The 16,509-nt window shown below is 37.1% G+C and overlaps 1 protein-coding gene across 3 annotated transcripts in view; it reads left to right on the forward strand.

Annotated features, from left to right (window-relative positions):
- Positions 1–16,509, forward strand: part of LOC150079288 (neprilysin-2-like) — a 527,224-nt gene that overhangs the window by 402,863 nt on the left and 107,852 nt on the right. For all 3 annotated transcript variants that reach the window (XM_090383670.1, XM_090383669.1, XM_090383671.1), the window contains exon 15: positions 11,427–11,478. In XM_090383670.1, the coding sequence (XP_090239796.1) occupies positions 11,427–11,478 (52 nt within the window). The remainder of the gene's footprint in view (positions 1–11,426; positions 11,479–16,509) is intronic.

Below are 16,509 nucleotides of genomic sequence, written 5' to 3' on the forward strand. Positions count from 1 at the left end.
CACATCTGCCATAATAACATAGACCTGTGAAAACAAAAGTGGTGAAATTTTGAAAGTGCCATCAACATACCATTTTTTGAAATGTTTTAGTAAAAATGCATTTCTTTTTCTTCCAAACAGAAGAATTTTGCTTGACTTGTTCGCTGCTGTCACCAGACAAAAAGGTTTCTGTCTCAAGTACATTGCAGGAATACATTTGGAAACTATTAGGAATTAGTAATGATTCCATGTTTGATGGAATAGCGGGTATGCCGCTAATTTGTTCCTTTTCTTTCTCACCAGTTTTCTCAGTACACCACTGTGATAAGGCATCCCCCCCCCCCCTTGGCAAGCTTCCAACTGATTACTTAAACTTACATTGATAACTGGCACTGTTCTTTCTACAGTTTCTGTGGTTTCTGCAGTTTTCTACAGTTCCACAATTTTATTTTTGTAACTGTGCTCTCTCTCTCCCCCCCTACCCTTTTGGTGCTGAGATGACATGTGAATGCATACTGATGTACTTGACTATTTTACCATTTCTAACATGAATCCATGCTTTACATATATCCTTTCTCTTGCATCACCAAAAGTCAGTTATCATATCTGTGGCAACTTTATGAAATACAAATATCTATAACTGGCTAACTTTTCTTTACCATGTTGAGACAGTATTTTTGGTTCCATTTATAGATGGGGATGTGCAAATGCTACAATTTTTAAATATATATATATATATATATATATATATATATATATATATAAATTTCACATTCCTTTAATCTAAGCAGGTTTAAGAATATTGACAACTAATTTTCTTAAAACTATCTTTATATACCTTGACTCCAAATAAGTACCACCTACTATGTCCCGCGAACAGTGAATTTCTATGGGATCCTACATTGTAATTTTTTAAATTACATTATATTATTTTAAATTAATTTGAATGCAATTTGATGTTAAAGTTAAAACCTATATTAATGAATAAATATTGTACTTAGTGCCAAACTGGGTGACGTCAAGATGGCAGTGCTTAGATGGCTGCACAGAGTTTTCCTAGATCTACAACGGGGAACATCCTTTGTAAAAAGGATAGGTGGAACAGGACCAGGGTATGTCTGCCAGGGGCAAAGGTTGATGACGTTGTAGAGCGAATATCATCTTTCAAGGGCACAAAAGGTGATATAGTTGTACACGTTGGCACTAATGATATTAAGAGTAGGAGACCGGCGGAATTACTCAACAAGTACAGGTCACTGTTGAAAAAAAGCCGTGAAATAGGGTTGAATTTGAAAGTGTCTGCAATTCTGCCCAGACACGATAGGAGGGAGTACATGATGAGAGCCTTGTCGATCAATTCGGCCCTGGAAAGATTGTGCAAGGCTCAAGGGGTAGAATTTTTTTCAGCCTGGACTGTACTTGTTAACAAGAGAGATTGCTTCTACAGGGATGGGATACACTTAAATAGAAAGGGTGCAAGAATATTTGCTGATGCTATCGAGGCAGTGTTAGGTGGGTCGGAAAACTGCTAGTTTGGGGGGATACAAAGACTAATAGTTTAACAGTAACCGCAGGCAGAGGTGAAGGTGATTCTTGCACAACTTCTATTAGAATAAGAAGCGACCTGGAGCGAGGGGTGTTGGGGGTTTCAGGGACGGATGGCAGTCATCATGGAATAGTTGGGTATATGGGATGTGTTAGGATAACACGGAATAGGCATAGGAGCATGTATGCTTGCATGTATACCAATGCTAGAAGTATAGTAAATAAATTTGATGAATTTGAAGTATTGGTCAAGACATCAAAGGCGGATATTGTTGGGATAGCAGAGACGTGGTGTCACAAAGATATAAGGAATGCAGAACTGGAATTTGGGGAGTACAATGTGTACAGAAAGGGAGGGGGTGTTATGCTGTTAATTAAGAAAAACATAAAATCAAAGGAAGTGCACCCAGTTAATATAGATGAACAGTGCTCTGTTGAGTCAGTTTGGTGTGAGATAAGCACTGCGAAAGGAAAAATAAGAGTAGGAGTGTGTTATAGGCCTAATGACTTGAATGAGTACAATGAACAATTGTACAGAGAAATAGAGTGGGCCAGTAAATCAGAATGTCTTATAATGGGGGATTTTAACTTCCCAGATATTGACTGGAACTTGTGGATGATTGTTTTCTGCAGCAGCATGTTCGAGAGGCAACCAGAGAAAGTAACACTCTTGATCTGGTTATCAGCAGTGATCATTCGTGTATTAAGAATTTTCAGATAAAGGAACCACTAGGTGGCAGCGATCACAGTGTGCTGAAGTGGGATTTACTCAAAGAGGTAACTACCGTCAGGGGTAAAGGAAAGGGTTTTTGCTTCCGTAAAGGGGAGTACAGTGGTCTCAGACAGTTTTTAAATTCTGTACAGTGGGATCAACTGACGATGTTACAAACAGTAAATTCTAAGTGGGAAGCATTCAAGGAATTAATCGTGGAAGCTACTAGACTTTATATACCGATTAAGAAATATCGTTCAAGGTTTAGGCCTAAATGGTTATCAAATGAACTAATGAGACTCGTGACTGAGAAGAAAAATGCATGGGATGCATATAAATTATCAGGTGACGCAGAAGCCTGTGGCAGATATAAGCTAGTCTGTAATCAGGTCACAAAGGAGGTTCGGCAGGCGAAGGCGGATTACGAGAAATCTTTGGCAAAAGATGCTAAGAAAAACAGCAAGGATTTCTTTACTTATATAAACTCTAAAAGGAAGGGGATGAATATGATTGGTCCACTTGACATCGATGGTTCGACTGTTGATGATCCTGCTCAGATAGCAAACAAACTGAATGAGTATTTTGCATCTACATTCACACGTGAGGAATTATTACAGTTTGAAAATGGAAGAAGGTTATCAAATTGTAGCAGTGTGCTTAATGATTTTGTAATAACTGAGAGCAAAGTGGAGGAAAAATTGTTGAAGTTAAACATAAGAAAGGCACCTGGGGTGGATGGGATCTATCCAGTTATTTTAAAGGAGGCGGCAAAGCAACTAAGCAAACCCTTAGCCATAATTATGAGAGCATCCTTGGACTCAGGGGAGGTTCCCACGGACTGGACATGTGCAAATGTGGCCCCAATTCACAAAGGTGGATCGAAGGGTGACACAAGTAATTACAGACCAGTTAGTTTAACTTCTGTTCCGGGTAAAATAATGGAGTCACTGGTTAAAGATGCATTGCAGGATCATCTAGACAAGACTGCAGCAATAATTCAAACACAGCATGGGTTTGTTAAGGGAAAGTCTTGTCTGACAAATTTGATTGGTTATTATGATGTGGTCACAAAGGAACTGGATGCAAAAAATAATTTTGATATCATATACTTGGATTTCAGGAAAGCTTTTGACACTGTTGCGCATGGAAGACTACTGTACAAATTGGAGCAGAATGGTATTAAGGGTAAGTTGCTACAATGGATAAAAGGATGGTTAAGTGGGAGAAGACAGAGGGTGGTAATCAATGGGTGCTGCTCTTCGTGGACTAATGTTATTAGTGGAGTCCCACAGGGTTCGGTGTTGGGTCCACTGTTGTTTTGTGTATTTATCAATGATATTGATGAAGGTATATCAGGCTTAATGTTGAAGTTTGCAGGGTTGTTAATGACAGTAATGGCAGTGTGCTACTGCAACAGGATCTAGATAATTTGGGCAGATGGGCTAAGAAGTGGCAACTGAAGTTCAACCTTGACAAATGCAAAGTACTGCATATGGGTAGAAGTAACCCCAGAGAAACGTACCAACTGTGTGGTACTACACTTAAGGTGGTAGAAAATGAAAAAGACCTGGGAGTAATTGTGCAGTCAGATATGAAGTTTTCTGAGCAGTGCAGACAGGCTGCTAGGGCGGGTCATGGGGTTTTGTCAATGATATATAGGAATTTTGCTAGCAGGGAAAAGGAGGTGATTGTCCCTCTGTATAAGGCAATGGTCAGGCCACGCCTTGAGTACTCCGTACAGGTCTGGAGGCCTCATTTTAGGAAGGATGTAGATTTGCTTGAGCGTGTACAGAGAAGAGCAACACGATTGGTGAGGGGAATGAAGGGATTCTCTTACCAAGAGAGGCTTAAGTTCTGCAAATTGCAGTGGCTGGAGACTAGGCACCTGCGCGGTGATCTGATTGAGGTCTATAAGGCCTTGAATGGGTTGAGCACGCTGAATTCTGATGGGATCCTTCCACTTGTTCAGATTACGAACCTACGGGGACATAAGTTCAAATTAAGAAAGGACAGATGTAGAATAGATGTGCGGAAATTTGCATTTAGCCAGCGGGTGGTTAATTGCTGGAACAAACTTCCATCTGTCATTGTGGAAGTTGATAGGTTAAATAAATTTAAGGAGGAACTGGACAGGTATTTGGAGGGAATGGTGTGATTTTTTTTTTTTTTTTTTGGCTGATGCTGCATAAGCTCCTACACTTGCTTTCTTGCATCATGTGCCACTACTACTACTACTACTACTACTACTACTACAATGCAAACCTTTGTATCATCTACAAACTTAGACTTTAATCCTGATGTATACCTTCATCAGTATCATTAATAAATATTGAATGCAATAGGCCTAGCACTGAACCTGGAGCACTCTACTAATTAGCATTAATAGAGGCATATGATGCAAGAAAGCAAGCTTATGCAACATCAGCCCACCCTTTCACCCCTCCATTCGTTCCAAATACCTGTCCAGCTCAGCCTTAAATTTATTTAGACTATTAACTTCCATAACAAAAGATGGAAATCTGTCCACCAATCATCTATCTGCTGGCTAAAGACAAATTTCCACACATCTATTCTACAACTGTCTTTCCTCAATTTGAATCTGTGTCCCCTCAGATTCTTAATCTGAGCAAGAGGAAGAATCCCATCAGCATTCGGCTTGCTCAACCCATTCAAGGCCTTATACACCTCAATCAGATGACCTCGCAGGTCCCTACTCTCCAGGCACAGCAATTTGCAGAACTTAAGCCTTTCTTGGTAAGAGCACCACTTTGTTTTCCTCACCAATCTTGTTGCCCTTCTTTGTACTCATTGTAGCAACTCTACATCCTTCCTAAAATGAGGCCTCCAGACCTGTACACAGTACTCTAGGTGTGACCTGACCACTGCCTTGTATAACAGGATAATCACCTACCTGTCCCTGCTAGCAAAATTCCTATATATCATTGACAAGATACATGACCTACCCTGGCAGCCTGTCTACACAGATTCATTGTGGTACAAGTATACACATGTGCTGTGTTAGGGTAGCTAAAAATAGGAACAGGTGCATGTATACTTGTGTGTACACCAATTCCAGGTGTTTGGTAAATAAATTTGATGGATTTGAGGTCTTGCTCAAAACATCAAAGGCAGATATTGTTGGGATATCAGAGATGTGGTGTCACACAGACATAAGCAGTGCAGAATTTGAATTTGGGGAGTACAATGTGTACAGAAAGGATAGACAAAACAGGAAGAGAGGAGGGGTTATGCTGTTAGTTAAGAAACACATAAAAATCTAAGGAAGTGCATCCAATTGACATTGGTGGACAATGCAATGTTGAGTCTGTTTGCTGTGACATAAGCACTGGGAAAGGAAAAATGAGAGTAGATGTGTGTTATAGGCCTAATGAATCTGATGCATATAATGAGAAAGTGTGCAGAGAAATAGGCATATAATGAGAAATTGTGCAGAGAGTGGGCCAATAAATCAGAATGTCTTATAATGGGGGATTTTAATTTCCCAGATATTGACCGGAATTTGTGGGTTGGTCATTCACACACTAGCAAGGTTTTTGGGGATTTATTGGATGATTGTTTTCTACAGCAGCTTGTTAGAGGGAGTAATACTTTTGATCTGATTATCAGTAGTGATTCTTCATGTATTAAGTATCTCCAGATAAAGGAACCACTAGGTAGCAGTGATCATAGCGTGCTGAAGTGGGATTTACTCAAAGCGGTAACTACCATCAGGGGTAAAGGGAAGGGGTTTTGCTTTCGTAAAGGCGACTATGGAGGTGTGAGACAGTATTTAAATTCTATACAGTGGGACCAACTGATGTTGTCAACAGCAAATTCAAAATGGGCAGCATTCAAAGAATTAATCTCGGAAGTTACTAGGTTTTTCATACCAACTAAGAAATATTGTTCAAGGTTTAGGCCTAAATGGATGTTAGACGAACTAATGAGACATGTGGCAGAGAAGAAAAATGCATGGGATACATGTAAATTAATGGGTGAGCCTATGATAGATACAAGCTGGTCTGTAACCAAGTCACAAAGGAGGTTAGGCAGGCAAAGGCAGATTACAAGAAATCTTTGGCAAAGGATGCAAAGAAAAACAGCAAAGAGCTCTTTAGTTATGTAAAATCTAGAAGGAAGAGGATGAATCCGATTGGTCCACTGGATATCGATGGTTCAACTGTTGATGATCCTGCTCAGGTAGTTAACAAACTGAATGAGTATTTTGCATTCACACATATTTTATATATTTTATATTTATATTTATTTTATATTCATATTTATTTTATACAGGGTGTTTCAGTTAAACGTTTCAGAACTTCTAAGAGGGGTAGGGTACATCCTGACAACTCGAAATCATATAGCAATGTGGGGTCGGAAATGCTTTCCTGAAGCGGTGTTGTACACAGAAGCACCATAAAGAAAACAGACCGTAAGTGAGAAATCGTTTTAATAATACATGAAAAGAAGCAAAAGGCACATGGATTAAAGTAAGTGTTCGAAGTTTCTTCCACGGGCTACAATGCACGCCTCACATCTCCGACGCATGGACATCCGAACATTCTGGAATACTCCAGGCGAATTTCGAATTTCTTCGGCAGCTACTGCGATTCTTGCAACCAGCTCCTCAGCATTGTCAACAGGGGTGTTATAAACTAGCGATTTCATATGACCCCAGAAATAAAAATCAAGACATGATAGGTCGGGTGACCGAGCAGGCCAACGCACGGGACCACCACGTCCGATCCACTGTTGACCAAATGTGACATCCAGGTAGTTACGAACATCTCCGCTATAATGGGCAGGGGCTCCATCGTGTTGGAACCACATTGTGTGTTGCGTCGATGCAGAAATCTGTTCATCTCTCAAAAGTTGTGGCAATACTTGCTGCAGAAAGATCAAGTAGATAGGTCCGGTTAGACGACACGGTAACAGGTAAGGTCCGATGAGGTGATCTCCCATAATAGCGGCCCATACATTGACCGAAAATCGAATCTGTGCTGCACGACGTCGTATTGCATGCGGGTTCTCGACCGCCCAGATATGGTCGTTATGCGTGTTGAAAATTCCTTCCCTTGTGAAGGATGCCTCATCGGAAAACAACACTTCAGCAGGAAAAAGGGGATTTGTAGCACATTTTTCAAGGTACCACTGTGCGAAAGCAATACGAGGTTGAAGAAACTTCGAACACTTACTTTAATCCATGTACCTTTTGCTTCTTTTCATGTATTATTAAAACGATTTCTCACTTACGGTCTCTTTTCTTTTTATGGTGCTTCTGTGTACAACACCGCTTCAGGAAAGCATTTCCGACCCCACATTGCTATATGATTTCGAGTTGTCAGGATGTACCCTACCCCTCTTAGAAGTTCTGAAACGTTTAACTGAAACACCCTGTATATTTTATATTTATATTTATTTTATATTCATATTTATTTTATATATTTTATATTTATATTTATTTTATATTCATATTTATTTTATATGCATATTTATTTTTATTTCATATTTATTTTATATTCATATTTATTTTTATTTTATATTTATTTATTTATTTTTTTATAGATTCTCACATGAGGAGTTATTCAGGGAGGGGAATACCAGAAGTGAATTAAACTCTGGCAGTGAGCTAGATGATTTTGTAATAACTGAGAGTAAAATAGAGGAGAAATTGTTGAAGATAAACATAAAGGCACCTGGGCTGGATGGGATCTATCCAGTTATATTAAAGGAGGCAACAGAGGAAGTAAGCAAACCCTTAGCCTTAATTATGATAGCTTCCTTGGACTCAGGGAGGTACCCATGGGCTGGAGAAGTGCAAATGTGACCCCAGTTCAGAAAGGAGGATCAAAGGGTGACACAAGTAATTACAGACCTGTTAGTTTAACTTTTGTTCCAGGGAAATTAATGGAGGCACTGCAGGATCGTCTAGAGAAGACTGTAGGCCATGATTCGTATGATTCCCATTGCTTTGTTGCTGTAGTCTGGGTTATGATTTTCTGTTTAAATACAATTTAATTGATTAACAATTAAAATTAATTGTGAATCAATTAAATTAAATTGAGGAAGTCTTGTCTGACCAATTTGATTGGATACTATGATGTGGTCACAAAGGAACTGAATGCAGGGAATAACTTTGATATCATATATTTGGATCTTAGAAAAGCTTTGGATACTGTTGCACATGGAAGACTGCTGCACAAATTGGAGCAGTGTGGCATTGGAGGTAAATTGCTGCTATGGATAAAGGGATGGTTGTGTGGGAGAAGACAGAGTGGTAATCAATGAACGCTGCTCTTCGTGGACTAATATTATTAGTCGAATCCCTCAGGGTTCAGTGTTGGGTCCATTGTTATTTTCTGTATTTATTAATGATACTGATAATGGTATATCAGGCTTAATGTCCAAGTTTGCAGACAATACAAAGGTTGGCAGGGTTGTTAATGACACTAATGACAATACGCTGCTGCAACAGGATCTAGACAAGTTGAGTAGATGGGCTGAGAGGTGGCAACTGACGTTTAACATTGACAAATGTAAAGTACTACATATGGGAAACAGCAACCCCAGAGCAACATATAAACTCTGTGGTACTACACTGACAGTGGTAGATAATGAAAATGACTTGGAGGTAATTGCACAGGTAGATATGAAGTTTTCTGACAGTGCAGGTGGTCTGCAAGGGTAGCTCATGGTGTCTTGTCAATGATATACAGGAATTTTTCTAGCAGGGATATGGAGGTGATTATCACCTTGTATAAGGCAATGGCCAGGCCACACCTTGAGTACTGTTTATAGGTCTGGAGGCCTCATTTTAGAAAGGATGTAGAGCTGCTGGAGTGAGTGCAGAGAAGGGCAACAAGATTAGTGAATGGAACAAAGGGTTGCTCTTACGAAGAAAGGCTTAGGTTTTGCCAATTACAGTGTCTGGAGACTAGGCACCTGCGAAGTGATTTGGTTGAGGTGTAAAGCCTTGAATGGTTTGAGCATGCTCAATGCTGATGGGATTCTTCCTCTTGCTCAGAATAATTGCCTGAGAGTGCATAAATTCAAATTGAGGAAAGACAGTTGTAGGATAGATGAGTGGAAGTTTGCCTTTAACCAGCATATGGTTGATTGCTGGAACAAACTTCCACATATTGTAGAAGTTGATAGCTTAAATAGATTTAAGGCAGAACTAGACAAACATTTGGAGCGAGTGAATGCCTGAAATTAGAAGATTTGGGGTTTTTTGTTTTGTTCTGATGCTATATAAGCTTGCTTTCTTGCATCATGTACCTTTACTAATGCTAATCTATGCTACTCTTCAAACTCTCATAAATGCCCATCAGAATGCTAAGTTGGCACCTAATTTCTTCACATTCTGCGCCAAACACACACAAAAACATCCATGCAAACATTGCCATGATACAGACAAGGGGATGTATTTTGTGCAACTTGTGCAATGTTTGCAAACATTGCACAAGTTGCACATTTTGTTAGGCCATGATTCATATGATAATCCTTCTCTTCAGTTCTCCCCCAGGCCACAAATTCCCACCAATTTTTGCCCATTGCTTTGCTGCTGTAGTCTGGGTTATGAGTTTCTGTTTAAATACAATTTAATTGATTAACAATTAAAATTAATGAATTTAATTAATTAATTGACAATACTACACTAGGATAACAGATTCCTAAATACAGTTATAAGTTTTACATTACATTATACCTTTTGCGTTGTCAAGTTCAAGATATATTTTATGCTATACTGTCTTGTTTGCAGAGTTTTAAATTAGTTATGTCATTACTAAAATTCAAATTTCTTAGCTAATAACAAAAAAAAAAAAAAAAAAAAAAATGCTAAACTAGGTGATTAGAAGCTACAAGCTATTTATTTATCACAATTAAAACCCTACTATTCCATTGCACTACTAGTTATGTGCTAAGATATTTGTGCCGAAACACTGATACAATAACTCTACGATTAATAAATTGTAACTTACAGAATGAATAGCTAAATTTAAAAATAAGCCAATGAACTTTATAACACTATTAAACTGTCAAACACAACTTATATTCAAAATAATTAAAAAGATGGTATAAGTTTCCAAAAAAACTTATCTGTTTGCATGAGCTCATTGTTTAGAGTTCCCTTTTTGTAAGTTTCAGTAATATTACCACATCATTCCTATAATAAACAATGGTGATAACTTGTAAGTCAAGTTGTTTTTCTTTTTTATTGTTTCAGCAATATTCTGTCTTTCTGTATAGAGTGGTCAACGTTAACACTAACATTTTCACTATCATACATACTTCACTTGCAGTGCTGCCAAAAACATTCTATGGTGTGCACAATGCTGCTGTCTTATGGCATCACAGCTAGTTGTACAAACAGTATCATTCATATTTATCAAACATTTGTGAAATGTAAATTAAAAGACCTTGTACACCATATGACCAAAGGCATTTGGTCTTGCATGGGTGGTTACAAAAAGGATTTTAAATTCAATAACCTAATACACTGTAACACTTTGGCCTATATGATAGCATCAACCTCTGGGGCATATTTTTATCAACTCCTGGTACATTTCATATCCATTCCTGCCACAAAACATCTGCCAGAACCACAATCCACTTGGTGAAATCTGCAGAAGGGAACCCATATGAGGAAAGAGTTTAAATATGTGGGGGGGTACAAAGCGCAGTAATTAGGCAGCTTATAGGAGAGCTCGTTGAAGTCTGCAATGCTTTGAGAGAGGACATAAAATGAATAAAAGTGAAATTTTCAAGGTTATAAATGATTTCAGAACAGGGGCCATAGATTTAAATTACTTATTCAAATAAATTCAAATTACTTACATTGTTAATTATTGGAATAAGTCACCTGTATGGATAGTCTAGGCTGATAGTTCGGGTAAACAAAGATCAGCTGGATAGTTACTTACATGAGTAGTGATAGTTTAATTATTATTATTATTTTTTGCTGATTTTACTTATTATTTGACGTTTTATTATTTTGACTGGTGTAGCAAAAGTCTGGGCTTCCTTGCACTATACGGCTACTATTAATACTAATAGTATTATTCTTTATCCTGTGTGGATACACATTTATTATATTTTTGAAATGATTTGTAATGATGTTTTACACTATAATATTTTTTCTGTACATTTTTGTTGTATCCGTACTAACAGAAAATCAATATTTTTCTAGAATTTCCAGCAGGAATTCTTCAGGGAATATTTTTCAATAAAGATCGACCAAAGTAAGCATCCCGTTTTGTTTTTGTTTGTTTTTTTTTATATGCAGTGGAATTGGATTTACATTCTTGTATAGCTTTTTCAAAAGTCTGTTTTGTTTACACACCCATTATTCAGATCTTGTCTAATAAAATCATGAAAAAATTTATAAACTTATTCAGGCATCTGCTTTAGCCCAGGACTTAACTCGCCAAACAATTTTTTGAGAAAGTTTCCACAATACAAGCCATTTATATACAACCATTTTTACATTCATGTGCAATAAAAATTTACTGTCCTTCATTAAATTTTTATTTTTATCTGTAACTAATAGAAAATATTTTTCTAGAATGAATTTCCAACAGGAATTTTTGGGGAAACATTTAAAAGTAAAGATCAACTAGATTTAAGGGTAAGTGAAATGCCATGACCAACCGCGTGCGTGTTTGTGTGTGTCATATAGGCAGCAGTAATCCAAAATAGCATAACTGAATGATATCATGCTCAAAGTGGTGGAGAATAAAAGAGAGTTAGGAGTAATTGTACAGTCTGACATTAAGTTCTCTGAGCAGTGCAGACAGGCTGCTTGAACAGGTCTTGGGATTATTTCACTGATATACAGGAACTTGTCATCAGGGACAAGAAGGTGATTATCCCATTGTAAAGAAATAGTTAGGCCGCATCTTGAGTACTGTAGGTATCGAAACCTCATTTTAAGAGAGACATGGAACTGTTGGAATGAGTGTAGAGAAGAGCAGCAAGATTAGTCAAGGACACAAAAGGGTATTCCTACTATGAAAGACTTCAGTTCTGCAAACTGCAGCACTTTAAAAACAGGAACCTGTGATGAGGCCTGATTAAAGTATTTGAGGCTTCAAATGGATTGAGTGAACTTAATGTTGATGGCATCCTTATCTTCTTCAGATAATACACATAAGGTGGACATAAATTGAAAAAGGATGGCTGCAGTACAGAAATCTGCTTTCAGGAGTAGAGTAATTGATTTCTGGTATAAACTTCCATCAGATGCTGTAGAAGTGGTAGTTTGAATAAATTTAAGGAAGCATTCGGCACATTATTAGAGGGATTTTTTGGCTGATGTTGTATAAGCTTGTTTCCTTGCATCATAATTGAACTAGTTTACTGGATCGAGATTATTTTGCAGAGTACTATGATTGGAAAGTTTGTATATCTTTCTGTTTTTATGAATTCTGGAATCAAGATAGGATATGAAAGTTCCAGATAGCATGCAATACAGGTTTGCATTGATTGGTGTCATTGTATTGCTTCATTATAAGTTAGTCTGATGAGTTTTGGCATTCCAACATGCTTCTGTGTTTGAGTCTGTATCCAGTGCATTCTGTAATTAATGAAATGGCTGATGTGAAGAAGCAAAGAATTTGCATCAAGTTTTGCTTTAAATTTTTCAAGAGAACTTCAGAGATTTCATGAGTGTGCTGAAAAAAATGAAAAAATAAAATGGCTTTCAGTGATTATACTGTGGAAGAACTCGGACACTAACCCTGCAGTGGTTGCAAAGAACCTGGCAGGTCCAATCACAAAAAGAATCATTATGCAAAAATTGCCGCTATAGTCAGGAAGTTAGAGAAAGTTTCAGACAATTTAATTTTAATTGGTGTGGTTTTTGAAGTGAAATATTATGGTTTTCACAGAATAACTGTTTGACAGCACCTATCAAGTGCCACATGACTGTTTTTTCAACTATATTTGTTTAATAGTTGTTGCAGCATATCACAGGTGCTTTGAAAAAAAAAATAAATAACAATAATCTTCTTCTTCTTTAATGCTGCCGAATGGCGTTTGCGACTTCGTTTTGATATTGTTGTCTGTCTAGCGCTGCGTGTAGAATTTGTGCTGTTGTCATGTGAAGCCAGGTGTTGTTATCTAGCCATGCCATTTTCGGTCTGCCTGGGCGTTTCTTGCCTTCGATCTTTCCCTCCAGGATGAGTGGTAGTAGGTGATATTTTTGTTGGTTCCTAGCGATGTGACCTAGGTATTTGCATTTCCTGCTGATGATGGTTTTGAGCAGGTCCTGTTCCGTGTGCATGTCCTGCAGGACCTGTGCGTTGGTTATCTTGGCTGTCCACGGAATTTTCAGCATTCTTCGGTAGAGCCACATTTCGAAGGCCTGGAGCTTTTTTGTAGTGGCTGATGTTAGAGTCCAGGTTTCTACACCGTAGAGCAGTATTGGCCAGATGTAGCATTTCAATGTGCGTAATTTGAGCATGATGTTCAAGCTTCTGTCGGTGAGGAGGGTTCTCCATTTGGTGAATGCCTGCCTGGCTTGTTCAATTCTGCTTTTGATTTCGGCCTCATGGTTCAGCTGGTCATCAATGAGTACTCCGAGATACTTGAAGCGGTGTATTTGCTCTAATTTTTCGTTGTTTAGTTTGATCGTGATATTGCTTGCAGTCCTGCTGACCTTCATCACCTTTGTTTTCTTTTTGTTGATTCGTAGCCCCCATGCTTGGCTTTCTATGTCCACTTCATTCAAGATGGTCTGTAAATCTTGTTCTGAATCCGCTATTAGTGCTGTGTCATCGGCATATCTTAAGTTATTGATGTAGTGTCCGTTAACTTTTATGCCGATGTTCTTGTCAGCCAGTGTTTGGTCGAAGATCATTTCCGAATAGATGTTAAAAAGAATGGGAGATAATGGACAGCCTTGCCGGACGCCTTTTTTTATTGGAATTGGGTCTGTCAGGTCGTTGTCATAGCGAAGCCGGGCTGTTTGATTCCAGTAGAGAGTTGTAATAAAGTTGATATCATTGTTTTCAAGCCCAAGTTTTCTCAGTCGGTCAATTAGGCGGTCGTGGTCTACTGAATCAAAGGCTTTCTCGTAGTCAATAAAACATATATACACGTCTTTTTGATGTTCATAGCACCTTTGTAGCAATATTTGTAAACAGAAAATTGCTTCCCCTGCAGAATCCGAACTGTGTGTTTCCTAGTGCACTTTCGCACTTACTACAATAACAATAATAATAATTAAAATTATATATCTATATATTTATGAATTTGTGTATATATATATATATATATATATATATATATATATATATATATATAGTAGTAGTAGTAGTGGCATGTGATGCAAGAAAGCAAGTGTATGAGCTTATGCAGCATCAGCTAAAAAAAAAAAAAATTACAAAACAATTCTCTCTAAATGTTTGTCCAGTTCCTCCTTAAATTTATTTAACCTATCAACTTCCACAATGACAGATGGAAGTTTGTTCCAACAATTAACCACCTACTGGCTGAAGGAAAATTTCTGCACATCTATTCTACATCTGTCTTTCCTTAAAGACAAATGAATATTAATGTTTGTATATATATATATATATATATATATATAAGTGCATATGCATAATTTTGAAATTTCAAAGGGTGGAAATTTCACCTTTCCCCTAAGTTTTTACTGTGTTCCAGTGACATTGAGAAATATATTAGATAATGGAATTGTCCAATTATTATTTTGTGAAAAAGACTAAAAACTGATCGATAATAAGTGATGGATTGCTCATTTATTTATTTTTTTATTTCATAATTTGTAACAATGAAGAATTAGACTGTGGTAATGATTTCTAAATTCCTTTACTGTTTAATGAATATTTTTAGGACTTTTAAATTGTTGTTTGTAAAGAACACAGCAATTTGCATCCATTTTACCTGAAAGAAAATTAAGTATCCCTGAGAGTTTGACTCTTCAAAATGAAATGCATGCACAGTTCATTATTTATTTTGGACAAGGTTGGCTTAAAAATTAGCAAGAAATAATTCAAAATTGTTCACTTTTTGATACCACTTTTATTTTCAGTCTTTTGTGAATGCAACTATGAAAAATCGATTTTTTATATTAAAAGCACATTTTTTAATTTTTTTTAATAAAATGCCTCTGCACTTTAGGTATGTTTTTTATTCTCTCTTATTTAGGAGATTTAAGTATTATCTCCCTTATTATTTTTGATTAACAACAAGTGAAATGTCATTTGGAAAACCATGTGCTTCAATAATTGTGTGCTAGCCAGACTCTTCCATGATGCAATACTAAAGCGTAATGACTAGATAGGCTGCTATAAAGCACAGAGAGCACATGCGTCAATAACTGGATTATTGAAGAGATGTGTGCTAATTTTAAATTCATGTTTTGAGGCATTCAGAAAAGATTTCCATAATTTTCAATGACAGAATCAAAGAAAACACTTTCCTTAAAAGATATTGGGAGTTTTTTTTTAGTATTATTATTATTATTGGCCACATTGTGCAAGGAAGCCTGAGGCTTATGCTGCAATAGGCAAAAAAAAAAAAATTTCTGAATTGCCCAGAGAGAGAGAGAGAAGTAGAAGGGAATTACCAAAAAAAGAGAAGAATGATGATATCCAGCTCAGGATCCTGAGTGTGCCAAGCCCATACTCACCAGATGTGAGCCCCTGGATATTACTGAAGGTCACATCACATTTATTCCTGTTCATTATCAATTTCATGCTGATTTTTTAAAGTTTATAACAGCTTTCAATAGAAAACTTTCCCACAAAAATTTGCTGCTAAGTCAAATATATATCAAAGCAAGATTTTGTAACAATGAAAATTTCAGAAAGCACTTCATTATGAATTGCATGTGCTTTTTTCTTTTGTGTACAAAATAACAATGGATGCAAAGGTTTCAGGTTACATACCGTTTTTCAGTTTATAATGTGAATACCAGTAGAGGTTTGTTTTTCTTGAAATTTTGTTATAAGGTCAAATAAATAAAAATGTTTTCTTATACTCTGTTATGACCATGAAGTATGAGGAGTTTACAATTAATCATTTCAGCAATGAATACAATTGCTAACTGTAACACAAGATTGAACCACTCAAATACACATATTACTACACTCTTTTTTATGACCACTCAGCTACATTGAGTCAAAAATTATACTCTGGCATGACCATTAAGTTAGAGTAATTTACAGTTATTCACTTTGATGACGAACACAGTTAACCAAATCTAGTAGTTGCACAAGCGTGAACTCACACGTCCATTCAGATTCATG

This window comes from Mastigoproctus giganteus, chromosome 10 (assembly GCF_048544385.1).
Source record: "Mastigoproctus giganteus isolate SK-2022 chromosome 10, ASM4854438v1, whole genome shotgun sequence".
NCBI lineage: Eukaryota > Metazoa > Arthropoda > Arachnida > Uropygi > Thelyphonidae > Mastigoproctus > Mastigoproctus giganteus.